We start from the raw sequence: 25,332 nt of genomic DNA, 5'->3' as shown, positions 1-25,332 counted from the left end.
CTTTTCTCACTGCCCGTCGCCACACCAAGCCGCTTTCTGCCACAGCATGAGAGTGCAGAGGCAGTGACAGCAGTTCTGAACAGCTTCCACTCCTTCTCAATATCTGCAGTTTGTTTGGGAATCTCATTGAACCTAGAGGAAATGTCATCTGCAAAATTCTTCCTCACTGCCTCTTTTTCCAATGCCTCCCATTTTATGCGGTATAGCCTTAGACCTACCGGTGCTGATGGTAGCGTCTGGTTTCTGAAACTGTAGAGTGCAGACAACAAGGTGGTGGTGGTCAGTTGACAGTTCTACCCCTCTCTTCACACGAACGTCCATCACTGAGCAAAATGGGTCTGCTGAGACTATAAAGAAGTCAATCAAAGACCGTTTATCCCTGTACCAGGTATACTTATGGATTTCTCGGTGCTAGAAGAAGGTATTCATTATGGACAAGCTGTTAGTACAGCAGAAGTCCAATAATTTCAACCCATTCAGGGTCTCCTTTCCTCCCAACCACACCCCCTCCACGTCTGATCATCTGTTCCAACAAGTGCATTGAAGTCTCCCATTAGCAGAACTGATTCCATGTCTGCCAACCTCTCAAAAGCAGCATCCACTTCCTCTAGGAAGGCAGAGTATTCTGAGTCCAGATTAGGTGCATAAGCTTGCACCACAACCAAGTCGGGGTGTTTCATCTGGAGCCTTAACACACATACCCGTTCCCCAATGGGATCCACTCAGCAACACAGTCTGACAGCTGGGAGCTTGCAATTTCGCCTGAGCAGACATTGTCGGGTGTGGGAATACTGACAGCTGGGAGCTTGTGAGTATTCCCACACCCGCCTGAGCAGACATTGTCGGACTCACACCAGAGTAGTAGAGCTTTCACTCCTCATCCAGGTCGACAGTTCCAGAGCGTCTCCTCTTGGTAGAAGAAAGCCCGAGTAAATTTCTTCATTGAATTGAATTAATTGAATGAGGCAAGCTAATCTCACATACTTCGAAGCAAGGGTTAGTATGTTGTAATTCTCAAATGTTGTACTTCTGTAAATAGCTGGTTAGTCTGGTGTATGTTATTTTTTCAAGAATATTTGAGATGACTGGTAGGTTAGTTATTGGTCTGTTGTTCTGTATATCCCTTATTTTACAATGTTTGTAAACTGGCGTAATTATCGCAGTTTTTTTTTTTTGTTGTTTTTGTTGTTCGAATAATCAAAAGTATCCGATATATTTGTTAAAAGTGTGTTAAAAATTCTATTAGTCTTATTTTGTCTATTCCTGGAGTATTTGGTTTTAATTGTAAGGCTGCTCCTTCAGTTCCTGTTTTTTACAGGTGGAAAATACATAGTTTTCTGTGGACTTTCTCTTGGTAATTTTTTGTTGATCGTTGGTGGATTGTCTTTCTTGAGTTATGTGATATTGTTTGTGAAAGCATGGTTGAATGAGTCTGCTAGTTCCTCTTGTTTTATATCCTGGTTGAAAGTTTTTGCAATAAAATCTTGTTCTGAAGTTTTATTTTTTCGGGTTACTAGTTCATTGAATGTAGCCCATGTTTGCTTCATTTGTCGTTATATTCCATGAATTTTTGGAAGTAGTAGTGTCTTTTTCCCTACGAATTGTTTGTTGTTAGTTAATTTCTTCTGTTGTGTAATTTATGTTGTGAATCTTCTGTAATTTCTTCTGGGTGCATTTTTTAGTTTTTTTCCATATATTTTCTTTTACAGTAATACTATTTAGAATGTCGTCATTTATCTATGGATTATTGTCTGTTTGTCATCTCGTTTGTGTAGGCTTTGTTGCTTTCTTGTATGTTTTTGTGAACATTAGTAGCAAGTTCTCGTATAAAGTTACTAAATAAATAAATAAATAAATAAATAATAACAATTGTACTTGTGCAGCATTTATTGAAATTGCTGATCTTATTTCATTGCAGAAACTTCTAAATCAAAATAGAATTATAGAAAAAGGCAGCGTTACCAAAATTGTTGATGCCTGGCTTACTGAAGGATTGCTTACAAGGTATGTCTTTTGTGTTTACTTTTTTCATGAATTTGTTATTAAACAGTTGTATTTGTACGTCAATGCAGGCTTTCTGTGATTAGGGTGGTGGTTTCGTGCTAGGACAAATTATGTGAAACTACTTAGAAACTGCGTATTACAAAAATTTCCCAGTTGAATTGGAGGTCGCAAACGCCAACATGTAATTTTTCAGTTGTAGGGGAAAATGTTCATTTTTAAAATTGAAATTAGTTAGAGACTAGTTAGTGCTGATTATTTTAATCACCGTAGGAAACTATGCAATTAATTCTCTGAAAAATAATGAGCTGATTAACTTGAAAAAAAATTGTGATCGGCATTCTAAATCAGGTTTTTAACTGACAAGGTGACAGAAATCCCAGATGGATATTGTTATCCTAAAACTAAAAAAAAATTCTGAAACTGAAATCTACCCTAGGGTTAAAACGACCGTACACCTGTACATTCTCAGAATTATCCACTCCTAATATTATGCAGTTCACAAACATTACCTGATTTTCAAGTGATGCTTGCCAAGTATTATTTTATCGATGTGCATACTGAATGTTAATTAAAGACATTGAAAATGAGTTAACATGCGAAAAAAATCATACTAACCATTCTAATGTTATATAATTCGAATTAGTTTAAAACAGTAAGTATGATGTTAATAATACTATTTGCTTCGCAGGGTTACATGGTAGGAAAAATTATAAAGCAGCAAAAATAAACATTATTAGAGTATTCATTGTCTTTCTTTTCTTAGATTGTTATCACAGTAATGAACTAACTTTACAAACATAATGCCGAGTTTTATTTTTTATGATAAAATTTGACAGGCATTCAAGCACGTCATACTTACGCTGATTTTTAAGATATTTCTAAAAATCACTTCCTTGTAATATCATGTCAGGATATTTATATAGGAGGGATATTTGCAATACTGAAATCCGCTGCGATGAAGATGGATGCAAAAAGATATCTTCTTGCTTTTTAGGGTTCAAATAGTGACAAGAACGTGAGTTTAAACAGGACTCTACACTTCATAATCTGGAACCCTGCTATAGCGATAAAATATTTAACTCTGGAATACATAACAATCTGGCTTGCAGGAAATTAAGAGAATGTGATATTGTGTGATGATGTTGATATACAGAGAAATGCATCCTATCACAACGCTTCTTTCAAACTCCCTCATTTCACTTCTGGCAGCCATTTAACCCGAGAACACTTGCACTGATTTGGGAACATCGTATTCCTCCAACGGCTACAAAATCATGGCTTGTTAAATGACACGCTGTACTTTTGCGAATGGAGTGTCCTTTGATTTCTTTCCAAGCAGTGTATATGGGTGAAAGTTCACCAATTTGTATCATAGGTGTTGATACAGAGCGTCTTATCCTTATCTGAATAAGGATGCGAGGCTCAATGGCAAAGTCATCAGTGTGGTACTGAGACCAGATTTACAAAATGGAGAATTAATTTCTAAGACTTTCATTTCTGCTAAAAAAAAACAACAAAATTATAAAAATGGACTTGTGTCAAATTTTAAGTGAAGTGTACTGCCTACAGTTTTCTTTAGAACATTTCTTTGTCTTCCACAGAAATTTCTCAATGCTAAGCATAATGTCGTGTATACAAAATAATACAAAGTAATTCTTGTTTCTTTAAAGTTTATGTTTTTAATTACAAAATTAGTTACATTTTTCATTTTCTGCTCATTGAATAAGTACACCTGCTATTATTAATACTTGTTTGCAACTGACATTGCCGAATCCCTTAGTAGGGATGGAGGTTTTTGAAAGTTTCTATGTAGTTCATGAAGTACTCAGTCCGTCTGTGTACGTCATGTACAGGATAATCATTATCCTACTAATTAACTGCTTGAAATGGATTAAAGTTCTATGTGAGATTTCAGAGCTGCATTTCCATATTATGTAAACCTTCAGTCCTTTCTGTCGTTGAGATTGAAATAAAAATAAAAGATAATTTGAGAAATTTCATGTTTAATTTCATATTAAAAGACCACGTGCATATACAATTCTTCATTCTGCTCAATGATATAATTTTTTTAAATAATACTAATTTCTCTTTACCTTTCAGTAAAGGAAGCAAGTGGAAAACAAGAAGAAAAATGCTCACCCCAACTTTTCATTTTCATATTTTGAAAGACTTCCTGCCGATTATGAATGCGAATGCAAGAGTTTTAGTAAAGAAATTAGACGATGCATCATCTCTGCCATGGGTAGATATCTTCGAGAAGATTGGGTTATGCACCCTTGATATATTCTGCGGTATGTGGATGAATATCTGCATAATGAAATTATAATTCAGTAATGATTTAAAGAGATCTTTTTGATGTAATAGGCATTTTAGAACACATTAATATCGATGGGAACTCTTGTTGTGATATCGAATTAATAATTTCCATCTTTCAGTTGACAAAAAAACAGGTGTAGTGATTACGATCTCACTAAAATTCACTCTTCTCTCTCTCTCTCTCTCTCTCTCTCTCTCTCTCTCTCTCTCTCTCTCTCTCTCTCTCTCTCTCTCTCTCTGCTTAGAGAAGTTCTTCTACTTTTTTTTTATTTTTATAAGAATTATATAAAATTTTAGAAATTATTATTTCTAAAATTTAAAATTTTTAAATTTTAAAAATTTAAACATTTTAAAATTAAAATTTTAAAAAATTTATAAATTATATAAAATATAAGAATTTAAATTGGGGCCAGTATGGCAGAAAGGATAATATGCCGCTCTACAACCAACAGGTTGTAGAGGGAGCAGGCTACGCTATTTGCCTCTCGGTTTCAATCAGAGTTTGGAAATGGATGAATGTAAATGTTTTTAAAGAAACAGTGTGTGAAACCACTGCTCTGATTACTAGAGATCATTAGAAAAATTCTTTGACTTAAGGAAAAAACATGGCAATATGGAAAATTCATTAACATTATGAATGAATAACATTGTAAGAATTACATTGTTACAATGTAACATTGCTAAAACATGACCTTCCTTTAGTAAACACATGCTGCTCCTTACAGAGTATAGATTGTTTTTCTACCTATTTCTTTATGCCAGTTTTTACCGATGAAAGAAATTTATACAAGTTTTTTCTGCCATCAAACACACTCCACACATCTAAAAGCTCGCATTCATTTCCTCTACGCAGCTTAAAATCATTTGCTATCATCGCCCTCCTTCTTAACTCAGTTCTCGCATATCTGGATAGTAATCCTACAATTTTTATTCTCGTACATTTCTTTCTGACTTCTTCTAATAGACCTTTCGTATATTCTCTCACATTATATTTGTCGCTACATAAATTGCCAAGAGCGTCACCACTAGAAGTGGTGACACTCTTGGCAAGCGCAAATTTTATGATTGAATTACCATACCATATCGCCTCTTTTTATTCAGATTTTAACTGACTTACCTTGTTGATATTATAACTAAATTCAGTGCTTTCCTGCCTCTTTTTGTTTCGATCATTTTTCTTAACCTGTCCAACTTTCGTTAAACTTTTTTTCTACTTTTTTTCTAATTATCTGGTCGATTTTCTAATGATTTCTTTTAAACGAGATATTTTCAATGTCATATTATCCTCGGATAAATTATTCTCATCATCACTGCAGCACCTGTTTTACTCATTGGAACATACTTTTCCTCAGCAGTAACAACTTTAACTTGAGCTTTAGACACTTCCTAGTGGTGAGGAATTTTCAGCGACATTCTTAAGAGCAGTTAAAACTAATTTGTTATCAGCTGGTATTAATTGTTAAAGCAAATAAGAAAAATAAGTTTCAAAGGATTATTGAAAACACGCCATTTCACTTCTTTTTTTTCCCTCTCGTTTCTTTTATACGGATGTTTTAAATTAAAGCATCCCTATTGAGAGCAATCTGTAGACGAAATACTCTCTGGCTTGGTGGAGATTTTAATCAGATCATGGAGAAGAGATTTTAACAAATAAAAAAAAATTCAAAAAGTATTCATAATGAAATATGGCGCTGTAAGAAGGAGAATATTACATTAATGTGTACAGGATCGTATGTGATTGTTAAATGATTCTAAGTGAATGATACACGAAGTTATTCGATTATGTTTATTTCTCTAATTTCATAAACCAATATGATGCAAAACACATATCACATTGATTTACACGTGATCTGCGATTTTGTCTTTCGAATCTGCCAGGGGAAGAACTTTAACCCGATACACCATGATTTGGAGGTAATCTCAAAGCCAAAGCTTTCAGGTGTTAAGGTCTGGTGAACGCAGTGGCCCTTTCATAGAAAATGAGGAAGTAAGTGTCGTCTGTTGAAATGTTGACCTTCACGTCTTATCTCGGGAAGTGCTCCATCTTGCAACAATACTGTTGTATTGATGCAAGGTGTTGCGAGAGAAATAAACGTAAATTCGTTTGTCATTCACTTTGAATTATTTCCCGGTCACTTACCATCCAGTTCATATTCATATAAATTTCCTCTACTCACAGTGCCATATTTCCCCTATCGGTATTTCTTAACAAATTTTTATTGTCAAAATCTCTTCCCCATCATCTGATTTGGACCGACAGGTCTGAGGGTATTTCGCCTACTGATGATATCAACAGATTGCTCTGAATAAGGTTGCTTTATTGAAACACTCTGTAAATCGGGTTTCGATAGCTACATAACAAACCTGTATATTAATATTATTTTAACATAATTATTGATGCCTGATCACCATCGTTATTTCTTACGCATTATTATCAGCGTTTTCTTTTTTTTTTTGTTTGTTTTATTTTAGAGTCGGCTATGGGAGTTCATATTGGTGCACAGACTGATTCTACATCTCCATATATTGTTGAAATTGAAGGGTAAGAATAAATAAATAAAGCTATAAGAAAGCTAATAATTGAAATATTTATTTTAATGGTTGTTTATAACATAAATCACATGATATTTGTTTGTGAGATAAACTAAATTTCATCATTTTATGTGTGAGTTATTTCGTAAATACGGCTGATACTTTTTTTTTTAAATATCATTTATTTCCTATAAGCTTTTCTTCATCATGTGATAGAATTACCAGAAGTATAAAAATAAAATTATTCCTTCATAGGTTATCTGACGATGCAATTGTACAGAGCCATTCGCCCATGGTAATGGAATAACTGGATCTATATTCTGACATCAAAAGGAAGGCAATACGTCAAACACCTTCAGAACGTGCGTCACTTTGTAAGGCAGGTAACGTTATTTACCGAAACTTACTTGTGAGAAATTCTCAAATTTAAGGTCATTATTACCCAAACTGCACACATCCATCATCCATGCACACGCAAGCCACTGTCGGTTATCAATCCAGTGACTAATGGTCATAATTTATTCTGTTCGGAAGAGATTAATAGACCAAAAGAATATGATAATGCTTAAATTTATCTAATCATCTGTATCTACAAGAGACTCTGAGAAGTATTTTGATATATGTAGAACACAGAAGTTTTTTTTCTTAAATTTATTTTTAATAACTGATGGTTAAACTGATGGAATGCTAGTTCTGTCGAAAACATGTTTTTGTAGATTGTCAAGGAAAAGAAAGAGCAGCATTTGAAAAGAATGGAGTACAACAACTCAAAAGTATTTTTGGATGATGGTGAAGATAATGACGACGCGAATATAACAAGAAACAGGAAACCAGCCTTTCTGGATCATTTGCTCGATCTACATCTTAAAGACAGATCCTTGACTTTGACAGATGTCTATGAAGAGGTCCACACTTTTATGGCTGCGGTAAGTAATTGAATACCTGAATCTCATTAAGACCATTAATTGTATTGTTATGACACTTTATTGCAATTGCATATAATATGGGTTTCGCATACTCAGTTGTATTCCTGGGGTACTAACAAAACCTCAATTGTACATCAGTATATCAGCTTACATTCTGGGTCTGCACAGATTATTGCTGGTTCCATTACATGCAGTAACGTAAGTAATAGATAACTGAATGATTCGAGTTGTTGAATGCGTCAACGTACTTTTCTCAGTCTTTAGAATTCCACTATGGTAAGCTACTGCATGTTTATATGTTGCCTAGTGGCCTGTGATGAAGGCCAAGTAAGTAGCTTGCTTCTTATAAGCTTAATACTGTTTACAACAGGGCGGTTCATCCTACGTGCATTGTTATGATTGTAAATAAATTGCTTATTTTCTTCTATCAAGAAAACCGTGGTTAGAGATTCTTTGCATTCTAGAGGAATCCCAAACCTTTCTAAATTTTAAAGTTCCCAGTTGCATTTCTCAGAAGCTTTCTGTGTATGAGTTCTAAAGTCTTAGAGAACTCTTTGGTCACATCCTAGTTAGCCACTTTTACATTATGCTGCTTACTGAATTTTATAATGAAATCACTGACACCATCTTTGAATTGCATCTAATTACACACCATGAATACTTTCTTAATGTCTCAGTTTAGGTCTTTAACAAGTTGACGACATTTTATATATGAATAAGACTTATAGATATCCATTATTGTGACAGATATTCAACTCAAACAATAAACATTTTTTCCCGTTTTGTTTGTTTATTTAGCACTTTTCCTTTCTTAGAGTTCATTTTGGAATGGATTGTTAAATAACGTTTTCATGATTCATTATTTGACTCCACCATTTATAACTCTTGCAGTCAATGATTTATTAATTACATAAATTAATAATTTATGTAAACGACGGCCAATGTAATCAAATATTGGCGTCTCCTGAAACCAGTATTTGATTACAACGGCCTCTGTTTTCTGATTTTTGAAGAAACAAACCATAATTATGTCAATATATCATTGACAAATATGCTTTTCGCATATTTTGTGTGTATCCTCTTCTGTTAAAAATTATGTATTCTCCAATGGCGCGTATTTTACTTATATTTAAAAGATCATTATTTTTAAAGCACAGTATTAAAAAATTAACAACCAATGTTATCGATCTATCCATTGTTCTATGATTGGCGTTAAATCCTTATCAATTTTTAATGATTAGCGCACTGTTATATTATGTTAATTTGTCACTAGAGGCCGCTACGAGCAATTGGCGCATTAGCTTGATTCGGGGGAAAAAAAAAAAAAAAGATTCGTTTTGCTATATTGTGATATTGTCTGCTAGAAGTTTTGTTTACCTCGTTTATTTTATTTTTTTAATTATTTCATATCTGAAATATGCCAAATACGAAGAAAATTACAATTATGGATGTGAATTAAATATATATAGGGTCAAGCCACTACAGGATCAACAATTAGTTGGTGCCTTTACTGCATAGGACTGCATCCTCATATACAAGACAAACTGGAAGAAGAAGTGTACAGCATATTTGGGGATGACTTACAGAGAAAAATTACAGAAGGCGATTTCAGAAAGTTGACATATTTGGACTGCGTGCTAAAGGTAATATTTGATTTTCTCTAGGTGAGTAGCATTCAAAATGTTTGAAAGAAGTCGAGAAATAAAATTTTATCGTTAATTATGTAATTCTGTTTTGGTGGAAACTTTTCTATAAAAATTCAAATATGATTTTATCTAACCTATTTTAAAATATCCAAAATATGTAAAAAACTAAATCGGCATTTCACTCCAGATATGCCATCTGGCGAAAATAAACATGATTCACATTGTAAATTCTTTCAACAGAGCCAATTTGAGCGTAGACATTAAGATTACTACATTTTCCTCAAATTGAATAAAAAAATCCAATAGAATCATCCCGAAAGATTTGTGGAGACTTCTCACTATTTACCTGTGCAGATTGACGGGAAACTCTTACATATTTAGATCATTATCCATACGGCAGTGTCCATCAGCCTGTAAGATTAAGTTAATTATTTCTGAAGGAATTATAGATCGAAAAGTTCCTAAGAAAGGGGTATACAGGATTGGAGAATTAATTGAGGAATTAAGCAAACTTGACTATTTGACAAATTTTACTGAGTTGCTAATGCTGTTTTCCTTAACGCTCAGAGAGCGAGCGAGCGAGCGAGGGAGGAAGACAGAGAGAGAGAGAGAGAGAGAGAGAGAGAGAGATAGGGAGAGAGAGAGAGAGAGAGAAAGGAGAAGAGATGATATCATAATTTTCCAACTAGCAAAACGGACTGTAACCAATGCACATGAACATATATATATATATATATATATATATATATATATATATATATATATATATATATATATATATATATATATATATATATATTAAACCAAGTATATCTCTGCACTAACCACAACAATGAGAACACCACGTGTGTACTGATTTTATTATGTCGTGTCATGCGCATACTAATCGGGCCCCACGCAATGCAATTCTTTAAAATACCTTTTATTCTTTAGTACATTAAATATTGACCATTTTCTGTTATTTATGTAGAATATTTAAGGTGCATTTTAATTATTATTTTAAATATTTAAATGTTTTACTCCTTGTATATTTGCAGCTATTTAGAGGTGAATAAAGTGAAAGAACAACATTGCATAACTCTTGATTTTTGAATAAGTAAAACAATCATTTTTTTTCTCTTGTCAGGAATCCATGAGATTATATCCTGGTGGACCAATAATTTTTCGCCGTCTGTCTGAAGACATAAATATTAGTAAGTATTTCTGATATAATTGAATTTAATAATACGAGAGAACAGTTAAATTAGAAACTGGATGCCTTATTCTCAGCCATAAAAACAACGACAAAAAAAAAATCTGCTTCATTGAGTACTTGTAGAATTAAGCCAAAGGAATAAATGTTTCCTCTACAAATCAAGAGCGCTTTATGTGCGGCCTCAGAGTAACCTAGCTGTTGTTAAAACCGTAAAGAATTTATAGATACGGCATTAGAGGAGTCATTATTGAGTGGTTCAATCCTATTTGGATAAGAGAAAACAATATACCAGATATGACGCCTCCAATAACACAAGAAAAATAATAAAATACTATTTCTAATATATCTTAACGATCTGTGTGAGTGCACATTTCTGTGGCCAAATATATCGATCACTGATGACACGACATTAATATACACTAAAGAGACTCTTGTCTAGAAAATCGGATCAAGGATTATATATTAAAACTGAATAGGTGGTTTAGAAATAATTGCTTTAAAACAGATAAAACTACATATATATATATATATATATATTGTGCGACCACAGATGCGAGACCCCTCGACACTTCTCTTCAAGGCAAAAGGCTAATCCATTTCGATAATAGGACAATGAATGCGTGGGATGAGTGTTTATTATTATAAGTCGGAAAATTAGCTTTTTCTTTTATGAAAATAAATTCTAGTTTTTAAAGTGGTAACAATTTTGCTCTTGTACAACAGTTAAAAAATGTATAAAGCACGTGATTTTGGCGTGTTGGTGAAAAATTCGTACATCGCCTTATCCTTTACTCCCCTTCAATATTAACTGACTCTTCTTGGCAAATTTGCCAGCGACCTCTCTCCTCTGTAGTTAACTAAGTTAACAAATAAGCTCGATCACAATATAACTTTAAACTGGCATGAAAAAGAAATATAGTAGTGATATCGAAGACTGTAACTGTAGGATAGTAGAAAAAAAAATCAAGTACAAGGTGTTTAAAAATCAAGGTGATTAGGATTAAAGTATCCCTGTTTAAGGTCTTGTGGAGCGCCACGCAGTGAACGAAATGATGAGAATCTTTGCAGGGATAGATACATTGTGCGTCATGCAGAAGCGATATCTGCGAAAAAAAGTAGTTAGAAAATTCACCACTAGAGACGCTGTATGATGGACCCTGTGTGTAAGGAGAAAAGCGTCGTAAGTATAAATAACACATTTATTCACTTCCGTTATGCATTCACGGGCTCTGCTATTCAATGTACTGCCCTTCCCGGTATGCCACAAACTGCATCCTTCACACAGTGTGTTCAATGACAGAACGCAGCTGGCAGGGAGTGATGTTGCGCACGTGTTGCATCATGCTGTCTTTCAACGTTGGCAAGTTATCAGGATGATTCCGAAAAAATATATATATATAGTTCGAAAATTCACCACTAGAGACGCTGTATGATGGATCCTGTGTGTAAGGAGAAAAGCGTCGTAAGTATAAATAACACATTTATTCACTTCCGTTATGCATTCACGGGCTCTGCTATTCAGTGTACTGCCCTTCCGGGTATGCCACAAACTGCATCCTTTGCACAGTGTGTTCAACGATAGAACACAGCTGGTAATTTCGTTTCATTTATATAACGTAAATTATGGTTGACACTTTGGCTGGAAATTGTTTTCGAAGACAAATAAAGAACATTTTTATAAATCCTTTGAATACTTTGTAACAAGCAGTTGCAATAACTCCCAAACTAAGTAACGTCAATAACCTCAGAATATGCTTTCAGAAAAAGACTGAGAGACTATTTCAGTAATCTCTTAGAATATACTACTTGTATTATAAGAGATCAGTGTAACTTACATATTATGTGCAATAATCATTCCAATAAATTACGACAAAGAATGTAACATGTTACTTGAGTCCTCATAGATACAGTCATTTGATTTTGTAGTGATCGTATCTCCTAAATTTACTTTTCTTGTAACAGTATGGATACAGCTCTTGGTTACGCAGCATACAGTTCTATTTCCTTTTTAATGTCTGTTATAATCTTTTCCATAACATATCCTTGAAATATAAATCACCACTTGGTGATATATATTTCAAGTTGCTAGTTACAGGTTAGGAAAGGTGTTCTTCAGTTGAGAATCTACAGAAAGAATTAAAGCATATTAATTCCATTTACTATCAACTACTTTTTGTGAAGTATTCATGAAAAAAAAATCTTGCAGCACTTACAGAATCCCTGTTTCTTCTGCTCAAAAATAAATCACTTGCGTTCCTTTCCCTTATGTACAAGGAATACCTGTACTTAGAAACAAATTCAAAATCTCTGAACATTTTGTTTCCTGTCATCCTGTCAGAAAAATCTCCACTTTTCTCGCATCTCCAAGGACAAGTTTTCTCTTCTGGGTTTACCGAGTGGTTACCAGATTCCTTTTTATTGTGGGTTACCTTGTTATGGACAAACTGAAAGATTTGCTTTTATTCATTGACTGGAATAACACAAGGCTCCTTATTAAAAGCTGATTTTTTATGGAAAGACTTTATAAAGAAACTTCTGAAAACGTTGCTACATATTTAAATCCTAACTTAAACAGATCGGGTGGTCTAAGTTTATGTCATTTATGGGAGATTTATGCTTTATTAATCTGCTAAATGTTCCTAACAATTATTTATATAGAAGTACTTTTTAGTTAGGAAAATATTCACTGTTTTTTTTATCTTACATTAGCTATTAAAGTGATGTGGTTTAGAATTTTCTCTTATTGTTTAATCGATGCAAAATGTTATACTAAACATGCCCGTGAACATTACCGAAAATTTTACAAATAAATATCTGGATTTTCCGCGTGATTTTTCCTTTCCTGTATTTTATTCTTATTACAGATAATAATGATAATATATTTGCAGTTAGGGCCACGAGATGGCAGCACTTGACTGCCCCTCCTCTCTCTCTCTCTCTCTCTCTCTCTCTCTCTCTCTCTCTCTCTCTCTCTCTCTCTTGAAAGCTTTGATCGATTGATCGTTTATCAACAGTGAAAGCATTTATAATGCTATGAGTGCATGCTTGATTTGTAGAGTTCGGCTCCCCCACTAGTCTTTAACTATTACTTAAGGCTAAAGGAATTCGCAAAGTTCCTTTGGGAAATTAATAGCATTAGAAGATTTATTTATTAATTTGATCCATATGGCGAACAGAGGGGTCCAATTATTCTCAAACGAATTTGCATAATCGCGCGATGTCTTATACCTGATACACATACTGTCCAGTGAACTAGAAATCTTTATGAAAATATACATAAAAGTCACTTACACAGCATATATGCAAAATACTTACCCTCTTGCATCACCACGTGTTATAGACAACTATTTAAACAACTGCTGGACAGTAATCATCAGTAGAGTTGATCACAATGGGAAAAACAAAGGATCTTTCGCAGTTCCAGAAAGGACTTGTTGTGTGTACCCGTCTGACTGTAGCTACGATTTTTAAAACAGCAGAGCTGACTGGTTTCTTAAAAGGTGAGATATCCCGGGTGTTTAATCAGTGGAAAAATAACCCAATTGATTGTCTAAGAGGCGTAACTGATGTCCTAAGACAGTCTGTCAGGAAGGAGATCATTGTCGTCTGAGAAGGCTTGTACGGACAAACAGAACTTCTTGTGTGCAACAATTGACGGAAGCATATAACGAAGGCTGTTCCGGATCCATATCTCACCGAGCTATGCGGAGGGAATTGAAGATGTTCGGTATTGTCAGTTGCATACCTATACGGAAACCACTAATTTCTACGAAGAACCGGAAAATTCGTCTGCAGTGGTGTCAGACACCACCGGGACTGGACAATGGATGTCCCACGGAACACCTTGTTCTCTATGAATGGTAGGCAGAGAGTTTGGTGGGAAGCAATGAACTTAATTCAAAGATCTGGAAGTGGTGTCATGGTGTGAGGCATGTTCTATTGGTACGAAACGGGTTTCCTGATATTGCTGAAAGATTGGATGTCCTCCAAGAATATCATAGTGTTATTGTGGATCACATCTATCCTGCAATATTTATTTTAATCCAGCGGGTGACAGTTGTTTCATGGAAGGCAGTACTGTTCATCGCTCAAGTTCAGTAGTGGTCCAGCGAGCATGACAGCTATTTTCGCCATCTTCTTTGGCAACAGAAAATTTCAGTTCTGAATCCCATTAAGAATATGTTAGAAAGAAAAAAATTCATGAAGTAAAGTCGTCTTCCACCAAATCTGTGCCAGTTAAAGGACTGGCTCAGATTTGGTGGAAGACGAAAGGAAGACTCTCGTAAACGCCGTTATGTCAACATGGTATTAAATAAAGATTTCTAATTTAGTGATCAATATGTGTATCTTATATCTTCATAGTGTTTAAAATAAAAGATACACATTGCATAATATTCTCAGGCATCATACACTTACATATTGACTAGTAATTCATAACTGAATTTTTTTCCCTCTGAATATAATGCGTTTTAATATTTCACACAATATTCTTCTAGATGGATACATTATTCCCAGTGGAGTTGAATGTGTTATAGATATATATGCTGTTCATCGAGATAAGGATGTATTTCCTAATCCTGAAGTGTTCGACCCAAATCGCTTCCTTCCAGAAAACTGCGTTGGTCGCCATCCTTATTCATATATTCCTTTCTCTGCTGGCTCCAGAAATTGCATCGGTAAGTGAGCCTTATATATTTCAAACAAATTCGTTACAAAATTCGTATATAATTCAAACAAAGGCTTCGTTACAAATTCCTTTGCATTTGAAACTTGCAATATTTAAAAAATGAACGAGCTCAAACAAAAAACATGGTTGAATTTTCTTAATCTCTAATTGAAATCGATGTTTCACCTCTATTATCAACGATATTGATAAAAGTCCTATCATGTTCTTCATCATCTTCTTTCTGCAAATAAGTAGCCATCGTTTTCGAAAGAGAAAGTGTTATTTAAAAATGAATGCTTGAAAGTGATGACGTGTCCTTCCAAGTCGGTGAAAGAGTTTGATGGTTTCAGGCATTTGGAATAAAAATTTAGGGATACAGTTTCATGTCCCATTACTTCATGATGTTGAAAATGGATGAAAGAGGTCAGAAGAGTTACTATTTTTTGTCATCTTTTAAATGGAACAAGCAGCACACAACTCATGGAGCCTGAGATGTCCCGGATATGCTGAATAATGCAACATGCTATGAAAACACTTTTATATAACCTGTAACAAAATAAATCGTCTCATCACACGGGGCAGTCAGCAATGTATGCATTGCTGACTCCCCAGTTGGCAATTTTTAAATGTCTAAATATCACTGTACTTATCATCAGCGATGTTCTCTTTTATGTGACTGCCACCTCTCAAAGGTTGTAGTCCTCTAGGACATTAGTATCGTAGATGGGATAAGGAAATTTTTCTATTAATATTTTATATCAGTTTTGTAAAATATATTTTTGCTATTTTTGTTTAACTTACACAGTCCGGAAACTTTCCTCTAGACCACGCATGGAAACGTTAGAAGCAACTGTGGTCTTCAATAAGTGTAACTATGGTCTTACTCCGGGTCAAATTTCCACTTCGATGTATAGACAATCACAAATATACATTGTTAGAGCGGGATTCAAACCCTCAGTCTGTTTGTTTATAGAGAGCATAAACAGATAATCAGCTCGGCTTGGTGTGGCACTGTTTATTCTCATGTCGATCAATGAACAGTTTTTACTACATTTAGACCACTCTTGGTGAATATCAAATCAAGAACTGACTTCGTCCATTATAAACTAATCGTTGCTTGCTGTCGTCTAAAATTCATCAACCGAGATTCACATTGACATCAACCCACAATGCTTTAAGTAATGTTTATGCAGATGGTACTATGGATCGTTCCACATTATATAGGGTGGAAATCTCGTATCTGTGAAGAGCGGGCAAGCATTAAATATCCAGGTCATCGAGTGACACGGATGAGATATTGTCAAGAAGAAGAATCTGAAAGATGATCTGTGAATACGATGATATATAACATTGGAGAAATAGCAAAAGAAGAAGAAAACATCTCAAATCTGAAACAAAATCTGATCTTATGTAGAATTTTCGAAAATATTTAGTGCAACAATTTGTCATAATGTTCTGTAGGAGTGTATTAATCCTGAGTAAAAACACATGCAGGGATTATATTTCATGAACAACTAAGAATTATTTTTTTATACATTTTAAATATATTTTATTAATACCATTTTGCTTACCAATAAGGCTAAATTTAATACATGTTTTCATATATTTTCCATAATGCTTTGCAGTTCCATGATGCAGTACCATTTGTTTTATGCGCTTTATACTTTTAGGCCAGAAATTCGCTATGATGACAATGAAAACTTTGATCGTAAGCATAATTCGGCAGTTTACAATGCATTCTCTCGACCAACGAGATAAGATTCCTTTGGTAACAGAAGTCGTACTACGAACAGTCTTTCCACTCCGAATGCAATTTAAAAGGAGGCAAATAAAGGAAAAATAAACCGTTTTAAGGACTTATAATCCAATAGTGTTTAGTACATCTAATTTATAAGCGTATGTGGTCTGTTGAATAAAGTTACTCAAAGTGTATCCTAGGTCGGGTCTCACTGGCTGTGAGATCAGACCGAGGATTCCTAGCGAGAGTCTGTTCTATACTTCACAGTACACCGTCTTTCGGCATGTTGTTTTGGCAATTTATCTACAATGAAGAATAAAAAACCCTATTTTCATGGTAGAATAAAATGATACCTCCGCATGAGACTAAATTATTTTCATTAGAAAAACTGCATGTGGACAATCCCCAGAGAATCGCACCCTCGCTCTCGAAATTCATGTTCCAATGTAATTTAGAAGATGAGACATATACGCTCCTCTAACACCTTCAGGCAGAGATTAGGATAGAGTTTAAAAATATGAAGCATTTCTTTTATGAAAGGACAATAGCCATACGTATTGGAACAGGTATTTTCCTCGCAACGAAACTATATATGAGGGTGGTCTGAAATGTTCTCGGCCTAACAATGAAAAAACGAATTTATAATTTCAAAGTTCTTTTTGTTTTTTAACATAATCTCCCTTAAGACTAACACATTTATTCTAGCGATGCTCCAGCGCCCTTATCCCATCCCTGTAGTGGTTCTCAGTAAGATTTGCAAAATACTCCTCTATAGCTAAAATCACCTCTTGATTTGAAGAAAAAGGCTGACCAGCGAGGAGTAGTTTTAGTTTTTGGGAAGAGACAGAAGTCAGAAGGAGCCAAATCAGGGGAATAGGGTGGATATTCCTTAATTTTCCCATTGCCAAAACACCTTTGTGGGCAGATGCATTGTCCTGATGAAAGATGATTTTTTTCTTCTGCAAACCAGGTCTTTTCTCACGGATGTTTTCGTCGAGTCTGGTTAAAAGATCGGAATAATATTTCCCGGTTATTGTTTTACCCTTTTCAAGATAATTAATAAACAATACGTCTTTAGCATCCCAAAACGCCGATGCCATGATCTTTCCTGCTGATGGAACCGACTTTGTCTTCTTTGGCACTGAACAACAGGCTAATTTCCACTGTTTTGACTGCTGTTTTGATTGTGTAATGGTGAATCCATGTCTCATCCACAGTAATAAATTGAAGCACGAAATCAGCTTTATTCTTGATGAAACGCTCGAATAACTGTTCAGAGATTTTCGTCTGAGTGCGTTTTTGATCTAGCAAGCGCGGCACCCATCTTGCGCAAAGCTTTTTCATATGCAATGCAGCATGCAAAATATATCCTACACGTTCTTTCGAAATGCCTATAGTCTCAGCAATTTCACGCACTTTGACTCACCGGTCATCCAATACCATATAGTGCACTTGATCAATGATTTCTGGTGTTGTACTTTTTGGATGTCTGTCACGTGGGTTATCTTCAAGGCTGATACGGCCACGTTTAAACTCGGCAGCCCATTTCTTAATTGTCGTAAACCAAGTAGAAGAGTGCCCATAAACTTTTATGAATTTAGTTTGGCGTGAAACCTTCTTTTACAAAGACTTTTATAACAGCTGTGTAAAACAAACTACTTAATGGAATGACTTGCAGTTTCACATCGATGGTTATGACTGATATACCAACTTAGAAAAGAAAATCGTGCCGTAGTGTTGCCATCTATGGTCAAGGCCGAGAACGTTTCAGACCACCCTAGTGCATGTTAAAAATAGTTCTAACGAAACTATACTTGAAGCGATTTTTCGCTTCAAGTATAGTTTCAAGTTATATATATTCCTGATATATATATATATATAACGGGAATTGAAGCCAGTTCTTTGCGACCAAAGGGCTTCGTCTATACCGACTGAGCTACGGAAGCTCAGATTTAACTACTATAGTTATATTTGTTTTAACAATAATTGAAAGCAATCCGTACCCAGATTTTGGTGCATTTGTTTTTATGATAAGCAATTCTACCCACAAAATGCTGGAATCTTATTTCATATTAATATCGTGTGAAAGGGAAAATTTAGATTTGCTGATATTGCTGATCTGGAGATTAAACGAGTTTACATGCATTTACTCCTCCAGATAAAGTTTTGTGCGGTATGCAGCTTATTTTGGTGAATAGATAATTTTTTTGTTCAAGTTACTACACTTTTGGAATTTCGAAAATATGTGAGCGAGATGCTCACATATTTTCAAATCTTTTCAAATCAAATATGTGAAGATAATTTCACATATTTTCGTTCAGAAGGTTTTCTGTTTTGCGTTCAGATTCATCCAGCTAACTTGGACTGTCCAAGCCTGGTTGGCAGAATGGACAGCGTCTGCACTTTCCAGCCAATACCCTGGGATTTTTATCCAACTATAGTAAGAAGGTTAGTAAATATGATTTTCTCGTCTAGCGTGAGACCTGCATTCTATTTATTTCTCTCCTGAAGCAGGCTGAAAGGGTTCTATGTTTGGTCTCCATACTTTGTTCTTTGGCTTGCTCTTACCGTATCTGCTCTGCTATTAACGTATGTTAGTTTTATACATTTTCGTGTTTGGGGTAAATGTCCCAACAGAGTTCAACAGGGTTCAACATTGGTACTATCAATGTAAGACGCATCAATGGAAAATAAATAGAACTAGCAGAAGAATTGGATAAGTACCAGATCGACATAATAGGCGTGACGGAAACAAAGAAGGCAAACACAAGTAAAATCTTATTAAGGGAAAACTACAAAATATTATATTCTGGCAATAACAATCATGGAAAACAGGGAGTAACCATATTATTCAACATGAAATATGATCATAAACTTCTTGAATGGTAGACAATATAAAGCAGAGTGATGTAGGCAAATATCAGAATGGGAACTGGAAAATGAGACTTATTTGTGCCTATCATCAGGGCTGGTCCGAGAGTATCTGATGCCCCCTAGGCAAAGAAAATTTAGGCGCCGCTATACATTGTCTCTCTTTATATATTTTTTCATAATCACACAAGCACACGTACATTTACACAGGTATTACAGGAATATTGCTCTATGGAGAACACTGACTATTTTGGCCACAAATGTTCTTCAGCCGCTATAAGAATGTTAGATACACAAGTACCAAAACTATTAGCCTTCGGACTCAAGTGTCACCTACGAAAAATCTTGACCGAACTAATCTGAAATCAGCAGAAGAATGCGGGAGTGGGGATGATGACAAGTAAAGGGAGTGAAGAGAAATATCAATCAGGGTCTTATTTCACGAATACTACCAATCAGAATCCCCGCCACTGCAATTCTATTAAAATTCCCACGGCATTCTTTATACTGATTTAGAATAAACTGAACTGAATTAACAAGACGATTTTTTGAGAAAATGAATGACGTATTCCCCAACTTCTCAGATCTCAGAGAGCTTGAACACGGAATTGGAGATAAGAAGAGAAGAATCGGTTAGTCGCGACCACTGATTGTTAGTTTGAGGGAAACCCTGGAACTTGCCCACTCATCTTGGAACAGATTGCAGAAGGAGGAAAAATCTCTGCACTTGAGGTTAAATATACAAAGAGAAGGGGAGTAGAAGAAATAGAGAAAGGCGAAAATAATGTAGGATCATCACCAGGACGGCTTGACTTATTATAGCTATTTATTATTAATCAAAGTTTTACTAACTTTTTTCGAAGGTTGTAATTTTTCCCCGAACTATGTAGCAAAATCTGGCGCCACGAAGTCTTAGCGCGTAGGCGATTGCCTAGGTTCACCTAATGATAAAACCGGCCCTGCTTATGGTCCCTTAGAAGGTTCTACTAAGGTAGAAGTGGAGAAATGTTTTAGGCTTTAGACAAAGCAACTGACACAATCAAAAAGGGAAAGTTGGTCCTTGTTGGGATCTAAATAGCAAGTAGGAAATTATTACCAGAAGTACAGAAATATTTTGCTGAAAATTTGGAGAAAATCGCATAGCTAATAATAATGGTAAATTCCGCCTGGATTTCTGTTTAGAATATTGAGTAGTTATTACTAACACGATTTTCTAATATAAAAATGTGCACAAATTCACATGGAGAGAAAGGGAAAGAAATAAGAAAAGTCTCTATGAGTATTTTATAATTGACAGCGATGTTTTCCCACTAGTTCAGGACAATAGAGTATACAGAGAATTTGAAATATGAAGAGATCACAATTTACTTTTGAGGAAGATAAAAACTGAATTTCATATTGAAGAGAAGAGTATGAAGAAAATTTAAAACGAATCAAGTTTGAGCATCTTTCGGAGGGGAACTGCAGACCGAAATACATAAACATCATTGAAGAAAAAATGAAAAAGTTTGAAAACAAGAACAAATCCTTGAAGATTCAACGGCAAATCCTGAAGAAAACATTGATCGATTCAGCCAGAGAGACATGTGAAAAACCGGTCTGTAAGGATAATAAAATCGAAACTCCATGGTGGATTCAAAGTTAAAGAAGCAATATCTAAATTCCTAGCAAGTACGTCAGCTTAGATAAAACAGAGAAAAATATAAGAAAGTGAAGCACTGTGTAAAACTAGGTAAACAAGTGTCACAGTAAGACTTTAGAAAGAATATAAAAACTGAATATCAGTAATGTGGTAAAATATTCTGGAGACTATTGAAAAGAATTATACGGGCAAATACCTCTGTAATTAGCAAAGAAATGGCTAATAAAAAATATGGAATGGAGGGTTGATGAAGAACAAGTAGATTCAGGCCCAATAGAGGTTAATAGGATCAGATTTTTGCTTGAAGACAAACTGTTCAGGAATCTTGGGAATATAACAAGGATTTGTATTTAAATTTTGTTGATCTGGTAAAGGCATATCACAAGGTGCCAAGACGAAAGCTATTCAATAACGCTACAATTATCTGGTGTAAATGAGACATTATATCAAGAAATACATAGTCTCTGTTTAAGTTGTAAGTCATCAGTTAGAATTGAAGGCGATATAGAAGGATGGGTTGATGTTAACTTAGCTGTGCGACAGGGGTGAATGTTATCTGCACTGTTATTTGTTATCTGTGGATCATTTATGAAGGAAAGTAGTATTAAACCTGATATCAAAACTTGAGATGTTAATCTGAGCTCTTCACTTTATGCAGCTTATGTTATGCATTTAAATAAATCCAGAACAAATCGTCAAGATTCCCTGATTACAATGAATAATTGTTGTAATAAATTAGGTATGAAAATCAGCAATAAAATACAAAGACAATGACAATAGACAGAAAGATTGAAATCTTCAATTGTATCCTAAATGGTGAACCTATACAACAAGTAAAACATTTTATCTATTTAGGCAAAACCTTTTTTGAATATTACAAATTATATATGGAGATAGACAACAGAATTAATAAATGTGATATGGTAGGAAGTCAGCTGAATAAACTTATATGGAATAAGAAAGAAATTAGTCAAAACACTAAATTAGCTGCATACAAGACCGTTTTTTAACTTATTTTTTTTTAATTTTTTTAATTTTTATTTAAACAAATTTTAACTTATGGATCTTCGAGTTGGGTTAGAAAGAAAACAGTTGATCAGAGACTGGAAACCTCTGATATGAGAGTTCTGAGAACTATAAGTGGGGGAGAACAGATGGCATCAATGGCAGTATCACATTAAAGATGAGGATATTAGGAAAAATGTACTATTGCTGGCGTTCAGGAATATGTTAATAGAGCTAATCTCAGGTGGTATGGTCACATAAACAGAATGAGAGAAGAAAGATTAGCAAATCAAGTGTTCTTTGATAGGTTGGCAGGGAAAAGACCCAGAGGAAGACCAAGATGTAGATTGATTGATATAGTAAAAAGCGTCCTAAAAGACAGTAATATAAGATCTAATAATATTGGAATCTTGAGAGAAAACATATTAATTTGAAGTTACATTGTTGATCAGAAGTTAGTAATGATATAATTTTAATGTAGTATTTTCATAATTATCCTGTATACCCTTGAGGGTACGAATCAGGAATTTGAGGATGATGATGAAATTTAAACTAAATTAGAAATTAAATCATGGACATTTAAAGTAAGAAATAAAAATTAAACCATACAAAAAAAAAGAAAAGAAAGAAAGAAAGAAAGCTAAGATTTGTTTTGTTTTCCTGTATAGTTTAATTTTTCCTTTTTAGATTGACAAATGTAAATTATTCATTATAAAGCCATAAGGTGGTATTTATCTCTTTGTTCTTTCTCAAGCATTTTCTTCCTCTACTTCAGTTTCTGTACTTTGCATCCTTTCGAACTCTTTTTTGCATTCTAAAAAAGAGATTCTAAGTGGGGATTCATTCTTCCTCAGATATTTTACATATCGCTTGGTAGGAAAATGATTTCAGGTTAGAATTAACAGCATGTCTTGGTGTTTTGCGCAACCTAATATTTAATGAAGGAAATTCAGATTTTTTTCCAGGTTCCTCTAAATTCTCACAAATGTTTAACCTTTCAGAATAACAGTCATTACTCATTTTCTATGTAATGAAAACTAAATAAAACAGGTCTGCCCTAAGTAGGGAGACATAGAGAGAGAGAGAGAGAGAGAGAGAGAGAGAGAGAGAGAGAGAGCTGGTATAAGGAGATAGAAAATTAGAGGGAAATAACTAAAAAGAATAATGAAGAAAATGGAATAAAAATTGTGAAATTTTCTCAAACACCAACACAGGACAAAAGCACATCCTGCCCCCCCCCCCTTGAAGAACGCTAAAGCGTGCACATTCAGTGATTATCTGGAGTTGCATATACTCGCTTCTACATGACACCAAGGAAAATGCATTTATGTATATCGTTATATTATGTGTATGTATGCACATAAATATATAAACAGTTAATTAAATACCTGGCTTGTGACTATTGAAACAAAACCACTGCCATGTAATATCTTTCTCAAATAAACTCAGCGCAAGCTTCGAGGAAGACAACAGAAACCCCACCAGAACAACAGGATAAAAAAGTAAAAAAAAACATTCAGTGAGGAAGTGTCGAACACAATTATGGATATCTATAAAAAATGGAATCTCAATATTTTCCAATCAACAGTAAATATAATAATAACGTTTTAACTGTAGATAGGTAAAATTATTATTATTATTATTGAGTAGCTGTTTAATTTTAAACTGCATAACTTAAAAGGATTAGCAAGTTTTTCCGCTGAATTAAATAAATACTGTCCCTTTGGAGCCGAGACCCAAACCATTCACCACACAGTACAGGAATGCGAGATGACAGCATATCCAGTTGATTTTAAGGAAATCTTTGACCTATCCCCAGAGGCGATCAACTGGATCAAAAGCCTAAATGTTAAAATCTGACTAATCTTCTGTCTGGTGCTTGTCATAAATTTCAAATTTCATATTTGTTTATGCCTGAATGTAGATTTATTTTTAATCATATATGTGTATCTTATCTATACTCATGTGTATTATATCTTATTATATATATATATATATATATATATATTCATTTTTTAAAATTAACTGACTTAAACCCGAGAATTATAACACAATGACATTTATTTGAAAAAAACGCAACATGTTTCGTCAAAAATGACTTCTTCAGGCGATAAGAACATAGAAAAGATAATAAAAGACACTTAAATTAACATTGACACACTCCAAAGCTATACAATTACAAAGTCATAATATTCGACTGTAAATTACAGTTATGAGCTTGAACTACAGTCCGAGTTAATGTTCTATTGTTGTGCACCTGTGCGTGTGTGGAATCACGCGATCTCCACTATCTAATAATAGAGTTGAAAGAGTCAGCCAAATTATAGCTAAGATTATTATTCAAATGCAAAGGGTCTAAGGTGATTTCCCTTGACTCGACAATGCGGCGCTCTATTTCATCATGGCAGACGTGTAGGTTTGAAGTCAATGTCCAATTTATTTCATGTTGGTGGCTTTCGTTGTTCGTGTTTATTGAAAGCAGGACATGGCCCGACAGAGCAGTTGCTCTGGTTCTCTTATAAGCAATGTCTCTCTGATGCTCTTCGAGACGTAGTAAGATAGATTTCTCTGTCTGCCCATAGTAAGGCTTTCCGCATTCACAAGTGACCTTGTATACACCTGGGAATTGTAGAAGGTTGTGAGGTTGTTTATAGTTCTTGAAGCGTGACTCTGAACTATAAACTGGGGGGGGGGGGGGTGGGGGGGGGGGGGGGTGGGGGGGGGGGGGGGTGGGGGGGGGGGGGGGTGGGGGGGGGGGGGGGTGGGGGGGGGGGGGGGTGGGGGGGGGGGG

The 25,332-nt window shown here is 34.8% G+C and overlaps 2 protein-coding genes across 2 annotated transcripts in view; both read left to right on the top strand.

Moving 5' to 3' along the window:
* LOC150099434 (cytochrome P450 4V2-like) overlaps nucleotides 1-7,159 on the top strand; it is a 154,801-nt gene extending 147,642 nt beyond the window's left edge. The window contains exons 11-12 of the mRNA XM_090404348.1: nucleotides 1,919-2,004; nucleotides 7,108-7,159. Coding sequence (XP_090260474.1) covers nucleotides 1,919-2,004; nucleotides 7,108-7,159 — 138 coding nt within the window. The remainder of the gene's footprint in view (nucleotides 1-1,918; nucleotides 2,005-7,107) is intronic.
* Nucleotides 7,160-7,604: 445 nt separating this feature from the next.
* Nucleotides 7,605-23,233, top strand: LOC150099433 (cytochrome P450 4c3-like). The gene is made up of 5 exons (XM_090404347.1): nucleotides 7,605-7,778; nucleotides 9,248-9,421; nucleotides 10,551-10,617; nucleotides 15,116-15,295; nucleotides 23,229-23,233. The coding sequence occupies exons 1-5, from the start codon at nucleotides 7,605-7,607 to the stop codon at nucleotides 23,231-23,233; spliced, it is 600 nt and encodes a 199-aa protein (XP_090260473.1).
* The last annotated feature ends 2,099 nt before the right edge of the window (nucleotides 23,234-25,332 follow it).

Source organism: Typopeltis vanoorti, chromosome 14 (genome assembly GCF_054136105.1).
Source record: "Typopeltis vanoorti isolate ZY-2024b chromosome 14, IOZ_Tvanoo_1.0, whole genome shotgun sequence".
Classification (NCBI taxonomy): Eukaryota; Metazoa; Arthropoda; class Arachnida; order Uropygi; family Thelyphonidae; genus Typopeltis; species Typopeltis vanoorti.
This window is presented reverse-complemented; position numbering and strand designations above follow the sequence as displayed.

Bases quoted from the DNA above. Each gene is read 5' to 3' on its own strand.
- LOC150099433 (XM_090404347.1), top strand. From the start codon at position 7,605: ATGGAGTACAACAACTCAAAAGTATTTTTGGATGATGGTGAAGATAAT. The intron at 7,779-9,247 runs GTAAGTAATTGA...AAATATATATAG, and splicing joins TCCACACTTTTATGGCTGCG to GGTCAAGCCACTACAGGATC. The intron at 10,618-15,115 runs GTAAGTATTTCT...ATATTCTTCTAG, and splicing joins GTCTGAAGACATAAATATTA to ATGGATACATTATTCCCAGT.